The sequence below is a fragment of the Glycine max genome, chromosome 6, assembly GCF_000004515.6.
Source record: "Glycine max cultivar Williams 82 chromosome 6, Glycine_max_v4.0, whole genome shotgun sequence".
Lineage (NCBI taxonomy): Eukaryota > Viridiplantae > Streptophyta > Magnoliopsida > Fabales > Fabaceae > Glycine > Glycine max.
The window spans coordinates 1,230,397-1,256,082 of NC_038242.2; the positions used below are offsets into that span (position 1 = coordinate 1,230,397).

Consider the following 25,686-nt stretch of genomic DNA (forward strand, 5'->3'; position numbering starts at 1 on the left):
ATGCATAACATCAACAAGATCCAGCAAAGTCAATAAATGATTGAATTCTTTAAGCATAGCACCAACAAGGTCCAACATGGTTGGATTCCTTAAACATGCTGATAGAAGTTGGATTCTCTAGCTGTGCATATAGAGAAAATTTTGTTGAGAGACAAAACCTATTTCGGTTATCTCTATGTTTCGAGGGTTAGTCTCATGGTTTCCGGGAGAGAATACTTCGCTTCCAGCAAAAAAATAAAAATGAAGGATCAGCTATCCTTCAACCCCGTAATTCTGGAACTGTTTTCCATACATGCTAAAGTTCTTAATTAGAAACTAAATCACCAAGATACTCTTCAGAAGATATGTGATAAATGTGTTCACTTCAGCATCATTATAGGAATGTTCCCAGTTAGTGGCTCTGGCATAAAACAAATTGCATTCTCAATAAAATTCCAGTGAAGAAAGCATTCTCGCAGTTATTTTAAGTGGATTGGAGCTGAGTAGCTGACAGTCCCTGATTGAGCTAAATGCTTAAAGCCTTAAATTATCCATCTTAAGCTTCAATCTCATGTCGATATGCAGAACTTTTGGATGAACGGTTTAACCTTTTTTCTTTACATTCTACAGCTAGTTGTGTTGCTGTTTATCAGATCCCTCCAGGTAGGAGATGTTGCATCATACACAAACTGCAGAGGTCAGTAATTGTATTTGTCTAGCTAAACTTAACAAGCATTTAGGCTTCATTACTATTACATAAAACTCAAATGGTTAAGTTTTAGCATCCAAATTCCCTGATTAAAATTTGGATGCAGGATTATAGTACCATAAAAGTAATAACTAATGCTATCAAATATCAACAATGCAAAAGGAGACAAGTGGAGATAAGTGGCAATACAGCAAGTGGAGTTAATTGTTGAAGGCATCAGAACAAAAAAAGTTGTTAAAAAGTGATAGGAAGCAAGGCTGCTACCAGGGTAACAGTTTGATGTGAGTAAACTTTGTGCTTATGGGCTAGAAATTGTTAGCCCGATTATTCAAGGGTTATTTGAATGAGTCGTTACTGGTTTGTAAGAGTATAAGACAAGTTCAGCAGATTTACATAACAACATAACTGAAAAGATATTAACGAAGTCTAATTATGATAATATACTGATTAGTGAAGTACTAACTACTAACACATACATTAGTTCTAATAAGTCAGATCTCACGGTAATTAGGAGAAGCAATCATGTTTATAAACTTGTAAAATTATAACATGTCACACAGTAACGGTTGTCAACAGTAAGCTTTGCAAAGCACCTAAGCAAAACAATTTATACAATATGCTTGTGAATATATATAGTTATACCACATCATGCGTGTGGTTCATCAATATATTTGGACGAAAGCCCCTATATATCTAACAGTCTCATCAACAAACTCGAGTCCACCAAGCTGCAATCAAGAATAGAGTCTTCAACCCATCCATTCCACAGATTTCTCAAAGAAAATAAGAACTGTAGCAGCCTGCAACTTCTATTTTACTCATCAATTGGTCAAATCCTGGATAAACAAACCAATAGAATTTAGATTGAATATCTTGAAATCCTTGTCAAATACTGAATACTTGAGACTTTGTTTGGATAAACTTCTCAATAAGCATTTATAAGAAAGAAAGAAATTAATACCTATGGAAGAAAGCTATTTGGATAAACTTAATTTATTTTACCTTTTTAGTTCCTTATCTATAAATATTCATTGAGAAGTTTATCCAAACAAAGACTAACAGAAAGATTAATACCTATGTCAGGACTCTGGATGTACATATCCTTGATCCTATGAGGTGACGAATTCTCATAGGGCTGAACCTGAAAGCCTTCTGCACGAGTCTTTTTCTCTTTTGGAGACTCAACTTCAACTTCTGTCTCCACTTCTGGTTCCACAACATTCAGTGCGGGAGTGAGTTGCTTCCGCTTTGAACGAGCTCTTCTGTTCTGGAACCAGTTATAAACATTTGTCTCTGATATTTGGCCATGTTGGCCAAGTTCAATGGTTATGTCCTTGATCTTCTGCTTGCTCGGAGTACCATTTCCCTCGTCAAAAATACGCTCAAGTACTTGAAGCTGCAGAGGTGTTGGAGTCCAGCGCTGCCTCGCAGTTATCTTGTGTCCAGAGCACGCCATCAACGGATCACAGTACAAATTACCCAGCCTCAGCCCTGACACAAAATACCAACAACAAATAAAACACTCACTTTGTTTCTCCACCATCAAATTGAGCAAGCAATCCCACTTATTCGACCTACATATCCAAATCTGACAGAACTTGTACGATTTAAGAAACTTCCTGATAATCTTATGCATAAAAAAATTATAACATGGTCCCGAACTATTATCGTAACAGTCGATCTTCATGTGACACATAATCCTTTTTTTTTTTGGAAGCATGGTATCCCATAGCCAAAAGTCTATCCCTTTGAGGCGTAGAGATCCCTACCGAAATAAGTTTTGTGTCTCCCAACAATGTCACTTTCATATGCACCATCAGGGAATCAAACTCTTATTAGTATGCTTAAGGAACTCAATCATAGACCAACATTGTTGGACCTTGTTGGTTTCATGTGACACATAATCAAGTCTAAATAACTCTTCCTCATAAATTGAAAAAAAAAAAACTCAATAATGTATCACTGAAAATTGATCGAAATTATGATCACCTGATCCGGAATTATGTAATAATTTCTGGAAATTATGGCAGATTAAACTGTCATGTAATGCTATTTTAAATGAAGAAAAGTATATGTTGTTAATTTGTCCAGTCAGTTGAATCATAGAATGAATTATGTTTATTGTCATAATCAGAACCTTATAATGTTGGGTTATAAAAGAAACAATGGAAATTAACCTGCGAGGTCCTGTTGGGTAGTTACGGCCTTGTGCATCTCAACGAGCTGTTGACAGATGGTGGCATAGACAGAAATCTGTTGCCTGAGCAGTTCCATTTGATCGTCGGTCATAACTTTGACGTAAAGGCCTCCAATAATACCACCAGCGTTTGAGGTCTGGTGATGATGCTCTGCTTCCATTTTTGCTTTTGCAGAACCAAACAAGGAAAGGACTCAGTTTTGTTTTGGTGGCTTTGGCAGCAAGAATTGAATTTCGATTTGCATTTTGCAGAGACAGACAGCATCCTCAGACCTCAAGTCAAAGCTTAAAGGACCGTTGTTTGCTGCGCGATTTAGCCTCATTCCGCCAATCTCGCAATTCAGACTCCTTCCCACCCTTTTTTTTTTTTTAACTTTAGGCTTACTTTCTTCTATCAAAGAATTTAGAATTTTATTATGTGAATTTTCAAACTCGCACTTTTGGTGAGACTTATATAAATTTCATTGAAATATTAAATAAATAAAAATTATTGTAAATCTATTTTAATTTAACATGTGTAGCAAGACCAATCATTACTATTTATCAATTTTTTAAATGATGAATTTAGAAATATACTGAAATTATCTCAATAGTATTTATCGTACACTTTCTCAAATAAGCTAACTATTTTAACTAATTAATTTGTTTTTTGAAATTTTGTATGAAAAAGATCACAAACACGATAAATTAATGAAAATAAATCAATAAATAATTGTAGGTTTGTTATGAATGGGATTATTTGTGTTGCAGCGTAAGAAGACAGTCCTAGCGTAATTAACGCTTCCTCTTGCTTTCTGCACTCTCGAATTACTTCCTGCAATTCTCATATCATTTTTATTTATATGATTAACACTTTCCATATTGCTTATGGAACGGGAACCAATTCTGGAAATGCAGAAAAAAAAAAAAACACCCGAAGTTTCCCACTCATAGTCCACATTCTATCCAAGTATAATATTAATGGGCTTAAAAATGAAACGGGCCGGATCACTGGTCACTTTTTCTTTCCAAAGAATTTCACACTTCATTTAAAAACAACCTTGTAAATGACTGTAATAAATAATTTGTAATTTGTTAAAACAAAATAGTAAGTTCTACCAAAAATAATTATTATTTAAAAAATAATAATTTTTACAAATAATATTTAATTAAATTATTCAAAACAAGTTGTACAAATAATAAAATTTTAGTTACACTGAAAACATATTGAGAAAAAATAATAATTAAAACTAATAAGAATTATTAATAAAATAAAATATAATCCAACCCCATCTCCATAAATACAGGGATACTTTAGTAAATACTCGATGTTTAACCAACCCAGCATAGCTCAATTTCTACCTATCTTGCTCTATGATTCTTACATACACTGAACATTAAGGCCATCCAGTCCAAAGCCATACCCATACATAATATTGCTTTGTTAAATACGTTTAATTTTGAAAAAGTATACCATATTTACAAGAGGGGGGAAACTTAGCAAAAGATGATGATGGTTCTAAACTTGAAACCCATTCCAGAAGTCTCAGTTCTGCATAACTTGCCCTTTCCTATTACTCTCTTTCCCATTTTTCAACATCTGATTAGTAGAAAACATATATATAAGATCAACCAAATTGTCACCACTAACATAGACTACTTGGTGTCAATAGAGAAGTGTTCAAGATAGCGCATCATCCATTTTTTGTGGTCCGAATCGAGAATCCACTAGTAAAAAAAATGGAGAGACTTCCAACCATGAATGCACATCACTCTATGTCTTCTTTGTCCCTTGAAGCAAAGGCCTGCGGACTGTTATGCCTTTCATTTTGGCAAAGTGATGCCTTAGAATGACTAGGGGTGACTTCTGAGTTCAAGGATAATATGTCCCAGTGAAGAAATTTGCAGTTGAAGAGCCATCTCTTGACTCTCCATCGTATGCTTTAAGGAAACTGTGTTCAATTAACACAACTATACTCGATATGGTGCTTAACATTGATTTCTGTAAAGTGTGTTTGATTCTCTTCTCACATTTTTTATTTTAAAATTTGTTTTATAAAACATTTAGACGCTACTCAACAATCAATCTTTCATCCAAAATCTATCAAGTTTTGAAAATTGTTTCTAAAAAAAGTGTTTTGACTTTTAACATCTAAAAAACAGAAACAACTGAGACGTTTTCCAATCCTCTTCTTTTGTTATCCTCAAGTGCTCGAGTGACACATTTATAAAACAGACATGTACCAAGGAACCAACACTTTCAAATGTGCTAAGGGGACAAATTTTGCTGGAAAAAAAATGTTTTTGATAATAAACAAACATGGCCTATAACTTTTTTTCCCCCTCTCCACACTAGTAGATAACGTACATAAAGAAAGATCTCAAAAGGAAAGGAATTGTGTATGATATGATCAATGAAAAGAAGATTAACCCTAGAGATTAACACTAACACATAACATAACAGTATTGGTGGGACAGATGGAATGAAACCACTGTATTTACTGAAAACAAGGACAACATTGCCACATACTATTGGTCATAGAAAGAGTGGATTGTTGTTGTCTTTAATAACCACTGCTGCAGATAAGATAATGTTATCATTGCTATATGTGGATAATTGAATATGAGCATCTCTTACCTACCGGGCTGAATGCATGAATATTTTTCGTGTGAAATACTATCTTTTTGTCTTTATCTACCCTGTCCCATCTTAAAGGAAATGCAATTCAATGTTTTAAAAAGATTATTTATATAATTTAGCAACAACAAAATAACACGAACTCTCTCAAGTCTCAACTCAACAAAAACTTCGTACCCCATTGCCCGGAGGCTCTTCGCTGTGCGAAGGTACGGGGGAGGGATGTTGTACGCAGCCTTACCCTTGCATATGCAAAGAGGCTGTTTCCGGATTCGAACCCATGACCAACAAGTCACCAAGGCACAACTTTACCGCTGCATCAGGGCTCGCCCTCGATTATTGAATTTAAGAACAAACTAAACTAATCAACATCATAAATATTCCACTTCGATCTTCATTTGCTATCTTTTTTTTTTAAGACAAGCATGTATAATGATGTTAAAATGATTAAATCTATGCATAAACTACTTTTTCATTAGTCCTGGTAGTGAAATAAAGTGTGATATTTCTCATATTGGAGGTTGAGTTGAGTTATTGATCATCTAATCTATTATTATTTTTGTTTAAAAATTCTTCATATTGAAGGTTGAATTTAAGGGAAAAAATTCTCAAGAATTCTACTTTTGTTCGATAAATATTATTTTTTAATATCTTTTGAGAGAAAGGAAGCTTTATTTTATTCTTTTGCTAGTAAAATTCAAGAACCTTTTATCATTAGATCATAAATGACAAAAAAAATTATATTTTATGTGATATCATGAGATTCACAGAAAGTGATTCAAGAATCTAAAAAAATATTCAAACAATATATTTCATTTCATTAAATATATAGTATTTTGGCTTGTGTAAAATATTTGTTTTATATAAGTAAAATTAATAATAAAAAGTATTTTTAAATATATAAATTATATCTTAGATTTATAATAAATCAATTATATTGTAATAGAATGTTATTTTAAATTATTGGTATTTAAAAAAATATTAAAGCTAATTTCAGAAAAAAAATGAAATGAATAAATTAAAAGAGATCGGATATTAAGAAAAATCCTTTAATAACTTTCTCATTAAAAAAATATCATTAACAACTCCTAAGTTTTGTGGGGGAAAATATAATGTGGCTAAAGTGTGAAACATGTATATCAGGGCGGTCAAATGGCTAATTGTTTTCTGAATATTCTGATGGAAGCCAATAATCATCTCAATATGCTTATAGACTTCTCTGCACATACAAGAGCCTTACAATTTTATCCTTAAAAGATGTTTCCATGGATAAAAGGAGGAAAGAGTTTTGACTTTTGAGTAACCTGGGACGATTTTAATGTACTAGAACAATTAATAATTTATGTCAATAAATGTGAGTGATGTCAACTTATCACTTAAGCTCATGTTAAATACATAATCAGCATGAGTATACAAAGACGAATTAAATTATATTGATGTAATTTTAATTATTATAATATTATTTTATAATTTTTAATTAGATAATATTTTTTTAAAATTTGAATTAAAAGTTCATCTCACATTAATCATATATATAAAATTTTATTGATTCAAAATTATTTATTATCTCTTTCATATAAATTAAAATCAACGTAATATAAATATTTTAAAATATATTAATATAAATATTTTAAAATATATTAAAATATAAATTATTTGATTATTTTTTATTATTATTCAATTTTAATAAAATTTGATCTTACTAATATATACATATAATTTAATAGTTATATTAATAAAAATCACATTTTATAAAGTTATACAAATGATCTAATAATTATCAAAATTATATATATATACACACGGACCAAAACAATTATTTCATTTAAACATTTTTTTACTTATTTTATATAAGGATTAAAAGCATTTAAGCCAAACATTCTTTAAGGCTAATAATGTTAGAAAATGACTTTTTAATACTCACTTCTAAATTATTGTATTAAAATAAAATTTAAATTAACAGTCAACAAATGACTAAGGGGGTGTTTGTTTTTTATTTTTATTTTCACTGAAAACAAAAAATGATGATGAAAATGTATTTGGTATGAAAATAATAAAATTTCGTTTTCAGTTGAAAACATGAGCCTCATTTTGGGTAAAATGAAAATGAGATGGCAATGAATATAATTTTAAGTAAATTTAAAAATACAAAAAAGACAAGAAGTCAATATATCATAAATTTTCAATATTTTTATTTCCTAAAAACAAAAAACAAGATGTCAAACCAAATATATTTTCAGAATTTTAATCTTTTAAAAATGAAAACAATTTTTAGGAAATGAAAACAAAAAATAAAAATACAAATGAAACACATCCTAAATAAACAAGTTACCAGTTTATTAATATTCGGTTGTTCCGAATGAAACTAAAAATTTTCTTAAGTAAGATATTATTACATTTAAGTTTTATAGATAAAAAAATATGATTAAAAGGAAAAAATTTATTAAAAATAATTAATTAATTTTTTAACTAATATTAATTATTAATAAAACGGATAATTATTCTTGTACATCAATATCACAGTAATAAAAAGAAAAAATAAATAAATAAATTACCAGCGTGCCTTATCTGACAAGAAGTGTGAAACTAATGAGAGATGGACACAACGAAAGCAATGAACGATCTTATTCTTATTCTGTCAAGTCTCGCGCTCTCGGCCTGCTATGTCAATAACCACTATGGTCAAGTTTAAGAAGCACCAAAAAAAGTGGACAAACGTCAAGTATATTGAATACATCCAACATGGCAACATTTTTTTAGTACAGAAACATGGGAAAATTCAATATATTTAAAATCAATAAATATTTTTAGGAATAATTTTCGTAAAAATATTTTTTTATAAAAAAAAAACTACTAAATACGTGAATTTTTTAAAATATTTTATCTTATGAATAAAAATTATATTTTCCTAAGAAAATTAAGAATAAATTTTCTTTTAAAAAAATAAAAGTGAATACACACGAAAATTAATGTTAAAGTTTTTTTCGCGTGACAAACAAAAATAAATCCTTTGCAATTTTTTTGAAAACCACGTAAAAAAACAGTTTAAATAATTGATTTTCTCAATTTATAATTTATTTTTATCTATTTTATTATTTGATGCACAAAATGTATAATTAAGAAAATAAATAATTTTTAGCTCAATTTTTTATAGTGTAAAGACGTTTGCCGTCAATGAATTAAAAATCATAATAGATATTACTTAAAATAATTATTATTGTGAACAATCAGTTTTGTCCGAATTATTTTACAACATTTTAAATTTACATTAAAAAAAATATGTCCAAATTCACCTTGCGAACATCCAATTTCGTCCCCCTTTTATACTAATCCCATCTTTTTTTTTTCTTATACATGTTCTTATGCATATTAAATAAGCCCTAACTTATTTTATTCCAATCTTCTTTATCTCCATATTTACCATGTCTTTCCTTCTGATTAAACAAATTTTATTTCTCTTCATTTTTTAAAACTAGATTGAATAAATTATAAGCTTTAAACAAATTCTCATCAAAATTTCGCAATTGGGGCATTTGGGCATAGGTCCTCTAATTATAGTTTATCCCTATCTTTCTTTTTGGGGCATTGGAATTCATTTTTACAAGAAAACAGAAAAATAAATAAATAATGTATAAATAAATTTGGGTTTCAAGATACACTGAAAATAGTTTGTCCAATTACATTGATAATACATTCAAAATTAGTGAAAATAAATAAATAAATAAAAGGAGGAAGAAAAAAAAAACAATAGCAAAACAATATATATATATATATCCAAAACATTCTACTTTGTTTAGGTCCTTAACCAAATGGTTAAGAAATCTAAATTGTTACTACTTGTTTCAATCCTTGTTATCTCCATCCCATTTGCTAACTTCACGTTAAATAAATAAAAGGGAAAAAAGTCAACCTTTTGTTTTTTCATGCCATCCAAATATTAAAAAAACTTTATTTTAGTTTTAATAAACTATTAAAGTATTTCACATGCATTTCAGATTTTTCAACATAGAATATGCATTTATCTATACATCTTAGATTTTATGTCATTTTTGTTTTAGTTTTTAGTTTTAGGAACAATTTATTGATGTTACTTCACGTACATAAAATATAAGAAATACCCTTTAAATATGTTGTTGGTCCTTATTAATATGAATTGATAGGAAGGGATTTTTTAAAATGTGATTGGAAGAAATTCTTGTTTTAATGCATGACAATACTTAAAAGATTAGTTTTATATCTTATTTATTGGATACATGACGATGATACTCTAGAAAACAAAACAAAAAGTTTAAGCTGATTAATTTTTTATTCTATTTTCAAATTATTTCCTACACATTTTTTTCTTTATATTAAATTTACAACCTTGAGTATGTTGTTTATATATCCCATTATTTTTTAAGAAAAATGCTATGGTTGGTTATTGTAAAAAAATGATTTTGTGACTTTTTAAAAATATTAAAAAAAAACAATTTAGGTATAAGTAAAATGAAAACGATTGACAAATTCTTTAAAAAAATATACAAATGTCTCAAGGGATTCTTATATATAAGTTTGTCTGAGGTTCCAAAATTGGAGCTGAATTAAACGAAATGCAAAGAAGATAGAAGAGTGTAGTAGCAAGCGAGGCAATCAGGTAAGATCCATAAATCACCTTGCTTATTGCACTTTGTGCTTCAAAATCTAATGGCTTGTTCTATCAACACATGAATTGTTCTTTCATGTACCTGTCATTAATCAAATAATTGTCCTTTAAAGCAGAAAAATCATCAATCTAAATGTAGACCTCAATGGAAACAAAGCAAAGAGTATCATAGGGAAATAAAAACATAATATTACGCAACCACTCTCCTCTCCGCTTCTTCTCTCTCGTTCAGACGCCGCCACGCACCACCACTGCATGCCTCCATTTCCCTCACACGGCGCAGTATGATGGTGGTTGTTCTGTTTTCTTTTTATTTTTATCTTAATCACATAATGGGTAATTGGGGAACAAATCACGGCCCAAATCTTTATCAGTATCAAAGTTTAGATTCTTGTTCACAATAATCACATTTGATTCAGACTTTTAATTTTCTATATTATTGCTTCTTCCTTTCTTTCCTCTTTTTTTATGTGGAATTTAATAAAAAAATAAAGATGATAAAGCTGTTGTGTACGTGCCTAATTTTAATGAAATAGTGATCATATTTGATAATAAACTAATTAAATCAAATATTTACAAATAAAAAATAATAAAATATACTTTTTCAACTAATAAAATCAAATATTGACATCTTTTGTTCCTTAAAATATTTGAGAACAAAGTTGTGACCGTTTGATGTTTGGACAAATGATTAATCTGTTTAATTTATAATCGTATTCACTGAATCTTTAAAAATCCAATTTAGGAGGTGCTTGAACAAAGCACCACTCCCACTTCCCTCCCTCTCTCCCGATTTAACGGATGAAATTAATCCTTGCTGCCAAATTTTCAAAGTTAAGAATTTTAGAAAAAGATTACACCTTCAAAATTGAGAACATTCAAATCCTTAATTAAGATATCCTAAATAAATGCAGTGTATCATGAAAGCTTTCATCCTCCACCCACCTCTTATGACCTATCACCAGTGACCAATGTGATAAAAAAAGATATGTTAAAAAAATAGAATGTTCTCCACTTTTCCTCCATTTTTCATTTGATGTTTTTTTTATTTCTTTTTATAATTCTCCCTTACCCTACCACTCATTCTGTTAGACATTCCTATAATAGATACTTGCTTTTTCTTTTGATATCATGAACATCAAACTTGTTACCACAATGTTAAGGAATAGTTAATTTAAGCAATATAAATATAATTTCCTTTATATAAAATATTATTTTAAATATTTGAAAATTCCTATTTAAAGAATTAGTGTTTATCAGCTCAAATAATATCATCTTTCATAAAAGATAGGAAAAGAAAAAAAAAGAAAAAAAAAAACCCAAAGTTGCTGCTGTTTCTTTGCTCTACAAATAAAATACACAACAACCCCATATCATACCATCATTTAAAAAGGGGAGGGGATTGTGTTTCACGGCAGTGGACATCAATTGGCGGAACAGTGGAGGATAACTAAAAACAATTATTATACTATATACTAAAATCATTTTCAAGTACTCGTGATAAGATACATATTATCAGCATATAATCATAAAACTCTAAAATGATAAGAAGAAGAAGAAAAAATGAAATAGTGCATCGAATAATAAAAGAAAATCATTACAAAATGGCTCTTATATAATTTTTTGGTTTACTTTTATATAATTTATTTTATCTGCAGTAGTGTTGATAAATTACATTTCGTTGACATTTATTTACCATTTTATGTCAAGAGAAAATATTTTATTGTTAACTTCTATTGAAGTTAGGTGACCACTAAAGCTCTATGGTGGCTAATGATGACTTATTATCAAGTCTAGTTTAATATTATGTTCGTTGTTATATATAAGAAATAAATAAGAATGTTTTTTTAAAATATAAAAAATATGATTACTTTTATTGTATTAATTGTTAATTTCCTTTTATATTTTTATTTATTATAAAATTATTAATGAGATAAGTTATACTCGTTAGTAAAAAATTATTCATTGAAAAATGAATAATGTCATTAAATCAATAGGTATTTTTGAAATAAAATTTAAATTTATGATATTGTTTATTAAAGTTAATCAACTTACTTACTTTTATTAGTCTTGAAAAATTAAATATTTATTTCTTATAAGATTTTGCTAACTAATATTCTTAGGACATTAATTAATGAACTAAAAGAAAAGAAGAAGGTATTATGTCAATTCAAGAATAAAGTAACTAAACACAAATTTTAGATTCACCAACAAAAATATATTTTCTTTAGTTTTTATAAAAACAAAAAAGGACACATTTAACAAAATGCCTAATGTATAATTTCTCTTTTAAAATATAAAATTTCTCTTAAAATTTATTTTTGGTATCACTTGTGATTAGACTTATCCTAAAAGTATTTAGTATAAAGATTATAAGAGAGAACAAAAAAAAATTATGAGCAATACAATTTCACTTATTCTAATAAAAGTTTATCTCTTTTTAATTCTTTAATCAATATTTTAAGTATGCTAATTTTATATATATTAACAATGTAGGTACAGTATATAGATCAATTAAAGACAAATAATTAATTACTAATACTCAATAAAAATACACATAGAGTTGCTTTGGATAAAAAATAATTAATATTCTAAACGGACACATTTAGCATGTTACACACTGACTTACCAACCCAAATGTAATAAAGACAACTTTTGTGGACTCATTACGACTTAAATTAGGAAATTTGAATCATTACGATTTTATGATATTATGTTATTTTTTAATTTAAAATGGAGGGAGTATTAAATGCTGCATTTAAGACTTGTTATCAAGTCTTTTTTTCTCACAATTTATTATCAAGTCTAGTTTACTAAATACTAGCATATACTATAGATTAATTAAAGAAAATAAATTAGTATTCAATGAAAATCCATCAGAATAAGTACACATTTAATCTCAGTAGATTCAGGAATTTTAATTTGAGTTGTGGAGTAATTGTAACATTAAAAATATTACATGCTATTGTTTAGAGTATAAATATTCATCATAAATTTTCTTTATGAGTTTACATATTCCATAAATAATTAATAATTTTTTCATTTTTCATATTCAATTTTTATGATATTCAAGATCTATAAGTTGATGAAAAAAAACAATATGATATACTAACCACAACAATATACACATTTTGCACAGTTAGTTTTCAAATTTCAGTTTAATCCGTTTTTAGACAAACAAATATTCTTCAAATATAAGTCTCAGACAACAAGGAAAATTAGGATTAAAAACACACAAAAAATGAGTTGCTTGAAGAGAAAGAAGTAAATGTATTTGAGAGCTTTATAATGGCTTCTCTTTTAGAAAGATGAAAGCAGGTATAATTCTTTATATTTTTTGCACATTTACTTGATAATAAATCAATTAAATAAATAAAAAAAATATTTTTTTTGAAGGAAAATAAATAAAATATTAAATATTAAAAAATGAGAATGAAAATAAAAAAGAGAATCCAAATATTTATTATTTGCATATTTTTTATTTATATTAAGATTGAGATTATAACTATAAAATCATAATGTTATGGGACAAAATACTACTATATATTTAATAAAACAAACTAAAAATACACTTGGAGTTGCTTTGGATAGAAAATAATTAATGTGTTGATGATACACATGACACATCCAACATGTTACAGTGACCAACCGAAAGTAATAAAATTAACTTGTTAACTCATTATAATTTAAATTAAGAGATTTGAATCATTATGATTTTAGTGTATATTTATCAATTGTATTAATTGAGTTATCTTAATTTTTAATTTACGACGGTGACAACAAAGCTAGAACTTTAAAAAAAAAATATTTGACATTTTTAACGAACGAGACAAGTCATGCTTTGCAATAAGTATTTTATAAGCTATTCGATCTTTTTTAACCCTTACTCAAAAGATTCAATGAAGATTTGACCTACAAACGATTCATTTCCTAGAATGGGAATAAATCTCTATAGTGAAAAAGAAAAGAAAAACATAATATAATCAAGTATAACGACTAACAGTTTATTCCTTTAAGTTTTTAACTTTTAAAATAATTTTTTATTAAAGAACTAAGATTTCATAAAATAAAATAAAAAGTCAAGGAAGAAAATGCATTTATGACAGATTCATAAAAATTAATACTCCATAAAAATATACTCAGGATTTCATCCGAAAAATATATATATATATATACACTTCATATTAATGCAATTGGATTTACTTTGAATATTAGGGGGGAAATTAAAGACCCAAAGTTATATTTTATAAATGATGTAAGTTTCTTTTGAGTTACTATAAGAATCAAGACTCGGAGGAGTCTACATATTCATGGTGAATTGTGAACTAGGTGGAGGAGGATGAACAAGACGATGGAAGAGAACGAGAAAGCGTTTAATGTTAATGGAAGGGAAGTGATACCTCTCCTCGCCCCATTCAAAATGGGAAAATTCAATCTATCTCACAGGTAACTTAACATATTGATTCCCCAAACCATTTTTAACAATGTACATAACATGCTTTTTGGATTTTTGTGATTCCATAACATATGGTAGGATTGTTCTGGCACCGTTAACAAGAACGAGGTCATACAACTTCATGGCTCAGCCTCATGCTGCTTTGTATTATTCTCAAAGAACAACAAAGGGTGGATTTTTGATTGGGGAAGCCTCGGGGGTGTCAGACACTGCACAAGGGTAATCTTCCATTCTTTCTCAAAACATTTTAGGATGTGTTTTATTTCCCATTTGGATGGGTGCACATTGGAATGCACGTTTTGTGAAAATCTCTTATTTGTTACTTTGGGACTTTTGGTTCAACGTCCGATTGGGAGTTCTCCAACGGAAAAACAAACACCTAATTATTTTACTTTCACTTTCAATGGAAAAAAATAAAAATCTCAAGTCTCTCTGCCCATTTTTTGTTTACCATATTAAAGGTACCCAAATACACCAGGAATTTGGACAAGAGAACAAGTGGAAGCATGGAAACCAATTGTGAGAGCCGTTCATGAAAATGGGGGCATATTCTTTTGCCAACTCTGGCACGCCGGAAGAGTCTCCAACTATGGTATCCAACTCTATTTATAATAATAGCAATAGTATAAAATGAACACTTACGTTATACTCTTCCATTTAATTTTCCACCTTCATTAATTATTTTCAAGTTTGACTTTCATAAACGAAGGGAACGGTTATTTTTGTTCTTTAAACAATTGGAAAAAATTAACTTTCTTCTCTATTTTGTTTACTTGTCTTTCTTTCCTTTTCTCTTGTTTTCTCGTGAATCCCGAAAAAGGGTAAGAAAAAAGTGTCATAAATATTGATTGCATATATTCAATTCAACAGTATACCAGCCAAATGGGGAGCCCCCAATTTCAAGCACGAACAAGGCGGTTCAAGGTAGCAGCACCCAATACCCACCTCCACGTCGTCTAAGAACCGATGAAATCCCTGAGATTGTCAATGACTTCAGAATGGCAGCCAAAAATGCCATAGAAGCAGGTAGTAACCTTTGCTTAGCATTTTTCTTCTTCTAGTTTTCATTCATAATATAACTTGACACCCTAAATGTTACGTACATACACATGATACAATTAACAATTAAAATTATCTATACTACAAATAATTTTATTCACCAACAAGAATTGTGTCTAGTAAAAATGATTGGTATCTTATAATGTGACAAAGTAATAAGGTTTAAATTCTCACTCAGACATGTGCTCACATTTAATATCATATCTTGTCTTGAACAAGATTGCTTCTGGAAAAAGAATACTTATTGAAACATTATAATAATAAATACTACTAACATAGTAAATTTTGTATTAAAATATTTTAGAAAGGGTTGCATATAATTGAAGTCTAGAATTAATTCCACTTTGCTTTCTTATATATACGAATAATTGATTATAGGTTTTGACGGGGTAGAGATACATGGAGCTAATGGATACTTGCTAGAACAATTTCTAAAGGACAAAGTGAACGACAGAGATGATGAGTATGGAGGTAGCTTAGAAAATCGTTGTCGGTTTCCACTAATGGTTGTGAAGGCTGTATGTGATGACATTGGAGCTGACAAAGTTGGTGTTAGGCTATCCCCTTTCGCCAATTATTGTAATTGTGTAGACTCTAATCCTCAAGCGTTAGGCATTTACATGGCACAATCCTTGAGCCAATTGGGCATTCTTTATTGCCATGTCATTGAGCCCAGGATGCTCACAATGTTTGAAAAACATGAGACAGACGTGTCCCTTTTGCCTATTCGAAAGGCCTTCAACGGAACATTTATTGTTGCTGGTGGCTACAACAGGAGTGAGGGAAACAGAGTCATAGCCAATGGAGGTGCAGATTTGGTGGCTTATGGACGCCTGTTTTTGGCAAATCCAGACTTGCCCAAAAGATTTGAACTCGATGTTGAGTTAAACAAGGCTGATAGAAGCACTTTTTACACCACTGATCCTGTTGTTGGATATACAGATTATCCATTTCTTGAAAATGATTGTTAAAAGCACATATTAAATTTTATTTAGATAAATCTCTCTTGTAATAAAGGAGCATTTCATTACTATGATATAACAAGCTCCAAGCAATAATGTGCAAATGTCCTACACCAATCTTACTCAACCAGTTACGATGTTTCCTAACCCATACAAGATATTATTGTGCTTTGTATGCAAAGGGAAAATATAAGCATTCACCTTATTTATGAGAGATGGATTGGGTTAAAAGCAGAAGATTGAGAAAAAAGTAGATACAAAGCTAAAGATGCAATAAGTAATGTGATGGGAATAGAAACTAAAGAGAGGAAGAAAATAGGATGAAAGTAAAAGCATATATATAACATTGATTGATATGAAAATATGATATTATTAGCTAATGTTTAACCACCATCTTGAAGCAAACCACGTTCAAATTATCGGCCAAAGCACAGACAACTCTTGATGCTCTAAAACAAACTATAGCTACAACATCAATGCTAGTCTTGATCAACTTCAACCAACCATAAACAATTGCATGCATTTTCATTGCAAGGAAGGTTTATGTAGACACTATTTGCTAAGGGCACTGACGCACTGTTATTATCTTCATTACATGTAACGATAAACAAAAAACACAAAACAGTTCAATAGTATTTTATAATCTTTTTAAAATCCTTTTTGAAGTTGATCAAAACCTTACATTTAACTATGGGAAAAAATAAATTTCTTCTCCATTTTGTTTACTTGGCTTTCTTTTTCTTTCTCTTGTTTTCTCGTGAATCCCAAAAAAAGGGAAGAAAAATATGTCACAAATACTGATAACATTTGTTTAATTCAATAATATACCAACCAGATAGGGAGCCCCAAAGTTCAAGTATAAATAAGGTAGTTCAAGGTAGCGGCACCAAATGCCCACCTCCACCGTGTCTCAGAACCAAATCCCTAAGATTGTCAATGACATGGCAGCCAAAAATGCCATAGAAGCTGGTGGTAAGCTTTGCTTAGCATTATTACTCTTCTAGTTTTTCATTCAAAATATAACTTGACACCCTAAATGTTACGTACATACACATTATACAATTAACAATTTAATCATCTATACTTTAAATAATTTTATCCACAAATGAGAATTGAGTCCAGTATAAAGGATTAGTCTCTTATATGTGACGAACTAGTAAGGTTCACAATATTTATAAGAAACAAAACAAAATCAATCATTCAACAAAATTTTACTTTATTAACACATCATAGTAATAAATACTACTAGCATAGAAAAATTTGTTTAAAAGTATTTTAGAATGGGTTTTATATAATTTAAGTCTAAAATTAACTCCACTTTGAACGACAAAGATGAAGAGTACGGAGGCAACTTAGAAAATTGTTGTCGGTTTCCACTAATGATTGTGAAGATTGTATTTGATGAAATTGGAGCTGACAAAGTTCGTGTTAGGCTTTCCGCTTTTGCTGAAATGTTTTGAGAAAGAAAAACAGACAAAAGATAAAAGCTAAAGAATGGAAGATTACCCTTGTGCAGTGTCTGACACCCCCGAGGCTTCCCCAATCAAAAATCCACCCTTTGTTGTTCTTTGAGAATAATACAAAGCAGCATGAGGCTGAGCCATGAAGTTGTATGACCTCGTTCTTGTTAACGGTGCCAGAACAATCCTACCATATGTTATGGAATCACAAAAATCCAAAAAGCATGTTCGTGTTAGACTTCAATCCTCAAGCATTAGGCATTTACATGACCAAATCCTTGAGCAAATTCGGCTTCATTAGTGTCATGTCATTAGATCCTGGATGCTCACCATGTTTGAAAAGCATGAGACCGACGTGTCCCTTTTGCCTATTCGAAAGGCCTTGAATCGAAACTTTATTGTTGTTGGTGGCTACAATAGGAGTGAGGGAAACAAAGTGATAGCCAATGGAGGTGCAGATTTGGTGGCTTATAGTCGCCTATTTTTGGCAAATTCAGATTTGCCTAAAAGATGCGAATTAGATGTTCAGTTAAACAAGGCTGACAGTAGCACTTTTTAGTTTTTACACCAATGATTTTGTTGTTGGATATAAAGATTATCCATTTGTTGAAAATGATATTTGAAGCATCAATTAAATTGTATTAGGTATGTCTCTCTTGTAATAAAGGAGTATTTCATTACTATGTTATAACAAGCTCCAAGCAATGTGCAAAAGGCCCACATTAATCTTACTCAACTAGCTACGAAGTTTCCTAACCCATTCAAGATATTATAGTTTTTTTTTTTGTTACTATACAAGATATTATAGTACTTTATATGCAAAGGAAAAATATAAACATTCACCTTATTTTAAGATGGATTGGTTAAAAGGAAAAGAGAGAGAGAGAAAAAAGAAGGAAATTAGGAAAGAAAAAGATAAAAAAAAAACCTAGAGTTACAATAAATATTGTGATGGGAATAGAAACAAAAAAAATAGGAACAAAATAAGATGAAAACAAAATCATATATTTGTTAATATTGACTGATGTGCAAATGATGTCATTAGTTATTATTTAACCACTATATTTAAGTAAATCAAGTTTAAATGATCGCCAAGAACACAAACAACTCTTAATGCCCTATAAGAAACTATAGCTACAACATCAATGCTAGCCTTGGTCAACTTCAACCAACCATAAACAATTTTGTGCATCTTCATATGCAAGGAAAGTTTATGTAGACATTGTTTGATAAGAGTACTAACACATTGTTATTATCCTCATTGCATGTAAAGAATAAAACAAAAGAATTCAATTGTATTTTATATTTCTTTCGTCCCGCAATATAAAATTATTTTTTCAGTTTTATTTATTCATTTTTGTAAAACTCTTTTAAAGTTGTCTTTTGCATTAATTATTTTTTTATCCAAATATCCTTTATCATTTTACAATAAATGCTATATATTTAAAAGATAAATATATTAACTCTCTTATAAGGATGGGTGAAAAGATAGCACACACTAATTAATTAAGCGTGAATGCAATTAAGTAAAAAAGAGAGATTATAAGTCTCAATAAACTTAAGGGTAACTTTGACAAAGTAATACAAATTAACAATAAAAAGGGTGTGAATTAATTAAAAGAGTCTATATTTACGGGTGGAAAAGTAATTTTTCTAAAATCCTTTTTGAATTTATCAAAACCTTTTTCAAATATCTGGAAAATAGCATAATAAAAAGGGATTTTGCAGTTAGGTTGATGTATCATCTTATAAGGGGCAGAAGGTAATACGATCCTAGTTAGATTTCATATTTTAATTTTTTTTTTGTTATTATTAATTTTATAAACAATTGTATGTTAATATTGCATTTCAAATTCTTGTTTTTATAACATCGCTCATTATGCTTGATTGAATAACACTTTTTTATAGGTTAACTATTTCATTGATTAATTGTCTTTTATAATATAAAATATGTTTTTGTATTTTTCGAAATAATTATTTGTGTCTTTTACCTTCTTGTATTGCTACGAATAAAAATGACCAGGACCAGTGATTCTTTTTGTGTGCGGGCTTCTTGTGCAATTTTTCCGTAAGTTTTGAGATTTTCTTTTGAATTTTCTCCATAAATTTTCTACAATTTGTGTTATAACTTTGGAAAAAGTATTTTTGTTTCTTTATATTTATTAAGAAATTCATAGAAAAAATAATTATTTTATGTATTCTCATACAAAATTTGCTTTGTAAGAAAAAATTGTTTTTATTACAATTTTTTCACCAAAATTATATATAGATTTTTTTTATTCAGTAGCAAACAAAGGTATAAAAAGCCTAAAAAAAACTTGAAGGGTTGTAAATATCATAGATAAAAGATTTTCGTACCATAAAAGACAATTGGTTAAAAATAGCTAATATTTGAATTAATATGAATATATGATTAAATTCTTAAACTTATCTGCAATAAAGGCACTATAAAAATATTTTAATTTATATAATATAACCATAGTAATTTTGGCACTCTAACATTTTTCGTGAAGCTCCATCACTGTTTGTATACCAATGGTACAAGAATTAGAAAACATGGAAGTAAGAAAATAACAACAATAGATGAAAAAAGACATCACATTCTACAAAGAATGATATTTCCAGCAAAAATTCACCCCAATGGCATGAAAATCTTATATAAAATCAAGAATGTTTAATCTAAGAATCCACAAGAAGCATAACTCTTAAACTCACAAAAGAGTGAAATTCTTATCTTATTCATATATGCTCAAATGCAAGGGAGTGCAATGTTATTCATTGATGTTATTCATTGGCAACTAATGCCTCCATTTTAATAAGGTTAATGGCTAAATCAAATTTTTAAAAATAAAAGCAAAGGCTAGCAACTAAAAACCCAAATTACATCTTAAACTTTAAATGTAGACTAATCTAATGTTAGAAATTGAATTTAGTGTCAAAGAAATACTTTATTACAATTTAAACAAATTTAAAATACTTGAATAAAATCGAAAAATAATATTGCTAGCTCATAACTGACACATTATTATTCCAATTGGATCAAGTGCTCCTTGAGCTTTTCTTTCTCACTTTAAGTTTGAATATGTAGGTGTTGATTTTTGTTCAAGTGACATCTCATTTGCATTCTTAGCCTTTGTCCTTATTATTGGGCCTCCAAGCCTAATCAGATTCTTCCTCTTACAAACTCTTCATTTTTCTTTTGAAGACTTTCATTTGATCTCTATTAGAAGGTGTAATAAAATAGGTTTTATAAAAGTTAGAATTAAAAATAAAACCAAAAAGTGGTAATCATAATCAACTCCTCATCCAAATTCATTCAGTAAAAAGATAGAAATTTCAATCCTCAAAACTGCAAAGAAAAAGTAATCAAAGAAGTGATAGGAGAAATCGTGAAAAAAGAAAGAGACATTATAAAAGTGAAAAAAGTCACGATAGATGATATAGGAAACACTTCTTCACAAAATTTCAAACAAGCTTGTTCAAGCCTCGTAAATTTAAAAGAAAAAATTTAACCTAGACTCCAATTTATTAAATTAAAAATATATTTTAAATTCTTAAAAGAGGAGGAATAATATAATACGGCATTTCTATAAAAATGTAATTATTATACAATTTAACAGGTAGTAAATTCTATACCTAAGAGTTTACTTTAATTGCACTATTTTTTTTTCTGATGAGTTTATTTGCACTAAATTAAATTAACCATGTCATAAAAAAAAATTAGACAATTACACTTGAAAACAATTTCAAACAATACATCAATTTATTTAAAAATATTTGTTAAAATAAACACTTGTTTTAATAAAAATAAGCAATTTTTACTTTTAATATGTATGTCTATCTTGCTTTTACTTTAAAAAATATAAATCTGTTTATTTTAAAAAACATATCCTATCTATTTCTTAAAAAATCACTTATATCAAACATATTTTAAAGTTATTTTTTAAAAATTTAAACAAACCCAATACTCTAAAAAAATTCACTTTCACAAAGTTATTAGAACATGATTAACACGCTACTTCAAACTGATAGAAATTTGTTCTTAAAATAATGCACATTATGCTACGCCATCATTGGCGACAAAAACCTAACATAGAAAACGGTCATTTGTCAACCATGAATGAAAAAACGATCAAACAATTCTACTATACACAAACAGAACGATATAACTAATCTAAGAAATTTCATATAAACCAACTCAACACAACTAGTACCTTAATCAGAATACCTAGAGCCTTGAACCTTAATCAGAATACCTAGAGCCTTGATAAGAACAGCATGCGCAGCAAATCCACATTAATATTTTAAAAAAAGAAAAAAAAAGACGCTAACTACTAGCTAACAAAACCATAGCAGTAGAGTTACAACCTGTAAATCAATCCAAATTAAGTAACTTAAATTAGAAAACAATCAAAATCATTGATATAATTAAAATTATATATTATAATTGTTGGTTACACTTAGAATAAATAAGAATTTTCAGTCCTCAAAAATGAATTTAAGAAACTAAACATTTTTCAAATTTGAACTAGAAATTAGGAAACAAAAAATGCACAAAATTTGAGGGATTAACAACATCTACGTCTAATATAAATTTTAACATCTAAAAAGAGAGATACTTAGAGTTAAGAGTGTGTCAGAAAATGTTACTAACATTCCTCAATTATCCTACAAAATCAAGCACGCCACATTAGAAAAGCCTAATATGAACAAGCAATCCATAGAGACAGAACACCAAACAATCGGATCCCGAACCACAACAGCAAATATTCAAGACAATCCGGACCCCTTAAAGTTGTTGATTTAAACAAATTTAAATTATAAAATACTGGCTTGAGTGTTTTCAGAATTAAAAGCAGTTATAATTTCATATTAAGATGAGACATTCGGATTAAAAAATAACAGTTGGCACACCCTGCCAATTAAAGACAGCAGATCATCACAACCCAAAAAGCATGTTTAAAAAAAAAAAAAAACAGGTACGTATCAACAGACATGGCATCAGCAGTATAACATGGGTCATCAAGTGACACCATAGATCAGGAGCTAAACAAAACATAAATACCATATATACAGCAGAAAGCGAATGATAAGCCAATTATATTGATACAAACTTAACCAGATTTCAACAAGAAAACTCTAAATCAAACTAAAAGCTCTACAAGAGATAAACACCCCTTAACTAAACAGTTGGATTTAGAAGTACAAATAAAGAACTCCCTTCTTTAAACTATTCACGTTTTGGAAAGACAACCAATTTACGGAGGGAGCAGGGAAATATTTTTTGGAAGCAAGAAATATGTTTATCAGGAAATGACCAGACCACCTACAACAGATGATCAAAATCATCAGAACCTACATAAATGCAATTATCAGTCCATTCTCTAATCGTCATCCTCTTCCTGCATGAAATAAACAGCACAAAATAAGAAAACTGCAAAAAAACGATTAAACCCATACAAGACAATTATGAAAACAAACCTCGCCACTGCCTTCCTCATCATCATCTTCATCATTCACCTCAGATACAGACTTCTCAGATTCTTCTTCATCCCCACCAGTAGGACCTTCCGCCTGACAACATGAAACAAAAGCCTATGAGAACAGCTCATTACAGACCAATAAACACATATTCAACTTTCCTTGGGCTGATGAGAACAATAAATTACAGATTCTTTCTGTAAATAATAACATGTCACCAAAGATGAACCAACCTGTTTCTTGTTATAGGCTCTCATGTTCTTCTCGTACTCCACTTTCCTTTTCTCAGACTTTGCCACATAAGGTGCTTTTTCCTAAACAATGTATAAAATTTCAATAACAAAAGCCAAAACTAAAATTGTTGCTCATATAAACAAGAAACAGTGAACTACATACAGCATCAGACATGGTCTTCCATTTTGCTCCAGCAGCTTTGCCCACCTGAAATGTTAAGTTAAAGTCATGTAACTGAGAGATCCATTTATATGATGTTGTCAACACACAATAACAACAAATACACTTACAGCAGACACTGCTTTGTTTTCAGGATGTTCTTTGTTGAATACCTTCCTGAACTCCTCCCTTTAATTACAAAACAAATTTCAGAAAACAACCACAATACAAATATAAAACAACACGCCAACATGACCAAGAGATATAGCGTACTCAATAAACAACTAAGGTGTAAAAATAAATTACAGAAAACAACCAAGGTAAACAAACAAACAATAACAACAACAGGTAAAGAAAACGTGATTTACAATTGGACAATGATAAAAGTTTTGACGATAAAATTATTCGGTGGAAAGAGAAGAGAGCGCATCGGAAATCGAATGGATCGTATAGTTAGAAATATAATAATTACATGAAAACGAAGAAAGCACTTGGAGGCCTCTTTGGCTTGTTAGGGTCTTTCGCTGCCTTCCCCTTGCCGGCGGGTTTCCTAGCCTTGGTGGCGGCTCCCTTCTTATTCACAGCAAGTCTGAAATTCATAGCAAAATAAATAGAATAAAAAACCACAATATAGTAAAACGCACACATCTGAAATAATCGCCGTACCAAACAGAGATCTCAGATCTCAGATCTGGAAATTCGTGAACCTTAGCTTTTTTGATTATTTCACAGTAAGAAGCGTCGAATCGTAAGAGAAACAAACAATTCATGGTTGGATCAAAAGCGAGTGAAACTTACTTGGGATCGGCTCTCTTAGATTCGGTCTTGGACTTTCCTCCTTTCATGACGGATACTGCAATCACACAATCAGGATAGTTTTACGGCGTGAATTCGTAGAAAAACGAAGAAAATCGCTTGAAAACGAAGAGAATTGCAGAAAAACGACGAAAAATTGAGCGGAAATACGTACCGAGAGGGGAACAGGGTCGGGAGTTAGGGTTTGGGTGGAGAGAGAAGAGAGAAAGATGAGAATGAATGATAATACTATGACATAAGGCTAGGCACAAGTGAGGGGAGATATTAAGCCCCTAGGGAAATTGAAATTCAATTGCAAACGAAATGAAATCAAGGGGAGGTCAGGGGTTTAGGCGGGAATTTAAATTTATTGCCATGTCATTGATCCGTGCGCTTATTTTGCGATGGCTGCGTTATTCCTAAGCGTATGCCTCCGTTTCCATCATATTGTGTTTTCTGTGTGTTTCCTTCAGCGTTCCCGCGGTCTTCATTCTCCTCTTTTACGGGCATTTGCTTTGTATAAAATTGATATCAATCAATCTACATGATACGAATTAGACTAATGGTTCATATAATTATTCAACACGTGTGATTTTCATATTATTAATATGATGTTCTCATCAACATAATTAATAAATTAATTATGTTATAAAATAATTAATATTGCTATGTATAATAATAAAAATTTAAATATATATTTGTTTACATATAAATTTAGATAATAAATTTTATAAATTAATTTTGATCTAATAATTAATTTGTTTATGTATATAATTTTTTATGAAATTTATGATTTTATTTATAATTTATATATGTAAACAAATTAATTATTAGATCAAAATTAATTATCACAAAATTTATTATTTAAATTTACATGTATATTAAATATACATTGAAAATCTTATTATTATATATAGCGACATTAATTATTTTATA

General features: G+C 29.4%; 2 protein-coding genes and 2 pseudogenes across 3 annotated transcripts; 1 reads left to right on the plus strand and 3 right to left on the minus strand.

The window, feature by feature from the left end:
* Positions 1-1,195: 1,195 nt before the first annotated feature.
* On the minus strand, positions 1,196-3,252 carry LOC100782465 (WUSCHEL-related homeobox 8-like; annotated as a pseudogene).
* A 1,158-nt stretch (positions 3,253-4,410) lies between these two features.
* On the minus strand, positions 4,411-10,503 carry LOC113001850 (uncharacterized; annotated as a pseudogene).
* Positions 10,009-16,748, plus strand: LOC100790284 (putative 12-oxophytodienoate reductase 11). Its single transcript, XM_006581071.4, has 6 exons — positions 10,009-10,135; positions 14,474-14,590; positions 14,679-14,819; positions 15,062-15,192; positions 15,471-15,626; positions 16,038-16,748. The coding sequence occupies exons 2-6, from the start codon at positions 14,484-14,486 to the stop codon at positions 16,628-16,630; spliced, it is 1,128 nt and encodes a 375-aa protein (XP_006581134.1). The 5' UTR covers positions 10,009-10,135; positions 14,474-14,483; the 3' UTR covers positions 16,631-16,748.
* A 6,404-nt stretch (positions 16,749-23,152) lies between these two features.
* On the minus strand, positions 23,153-25,234 carry LOC547975 (HMG-1 like protein gene). 2 transcript variants are annotated; one of them, NM_001249912.1, is made up of 8 exons: positions 24,926-24,953; positions 24,754-24,808; positions 24,428-24,544; positions 24,087-24,144; positions 23,959-24,003; positions 23,796-23,876; positions 23,563-23,655; positions 23,200-23,483 (listed from the first exon to the last, which is right to left on the minus strand). In NM_001249912.1, the coding sequence occupies exons 2-8, from the start codon at positions 24,798-24,800 to the stop codon at positions 23,466-23,468; spliced, it is 459 nt and encodes a 152-aa protein (NP_001236841.1). In that variant the 5' UTR covers positions 24,801-24,808; positions 24,926-24,953; the 3' UTR covers positions 23,200-23,465. The 2 variants fall into 2 exon arrangements, with proteins under 2 accessions (XP_040871975.1, NP_001236841.1); XM_041016041.1 differs by having other exon boundaries at positions 23,153-23,483; positions 24,428-24,808; positions 24,926-25,234.
* Positions 25,235-25,686: the final 452 nt, after the last annotated feature.

Excerpts from the sequence above, each read along its gene's own strand:
- LOC100790284 (XM_006581071.4), top strand. The coding sequence starts at position 14,484 with ATGAACAAGACGATGGAAGAGAACGAGAAAGCGTTTAATGTTAATGGA. Across the intron at positions 14,591-14,678 it reads AAATTCAATCTATCTCACAG|GATTGTTCTGGCACCGTTAA; the intron begins GTAACTTAACAT and ends AACATATGGTAG. Across the intron at positions 14,820-15,061 it reads GTGTCAGACACTGCACAAGG|GTACCCAAATACACCAGGAA; the intron begins GTAATCTTCCAT and ends ACCATATTAAAG.
- LOC547975 (XM_041016041.1), bottom strand. The coding sequence starts at position 24,603 with ATGTGTGCGTTTTACTATATTGTGGTTTTTTATTCTATTTATTTTGCT. Across the intron at positions 24,004-24,086 it reads AAAACAAAGCAGTGTCTGCT|GTGGGCAAAGCTGCTGGAGC; the intron begins GTAAGTGTATTT and ends TTAACATTTCAG. Across the intron at positions 23,877-23,958 it reads GGAAGACCATGTCTGATGCT|GAAAAAGCACCTTATGTGGC; the intron begins GTATGTAGTTCA and ends TACATTGTTTAG.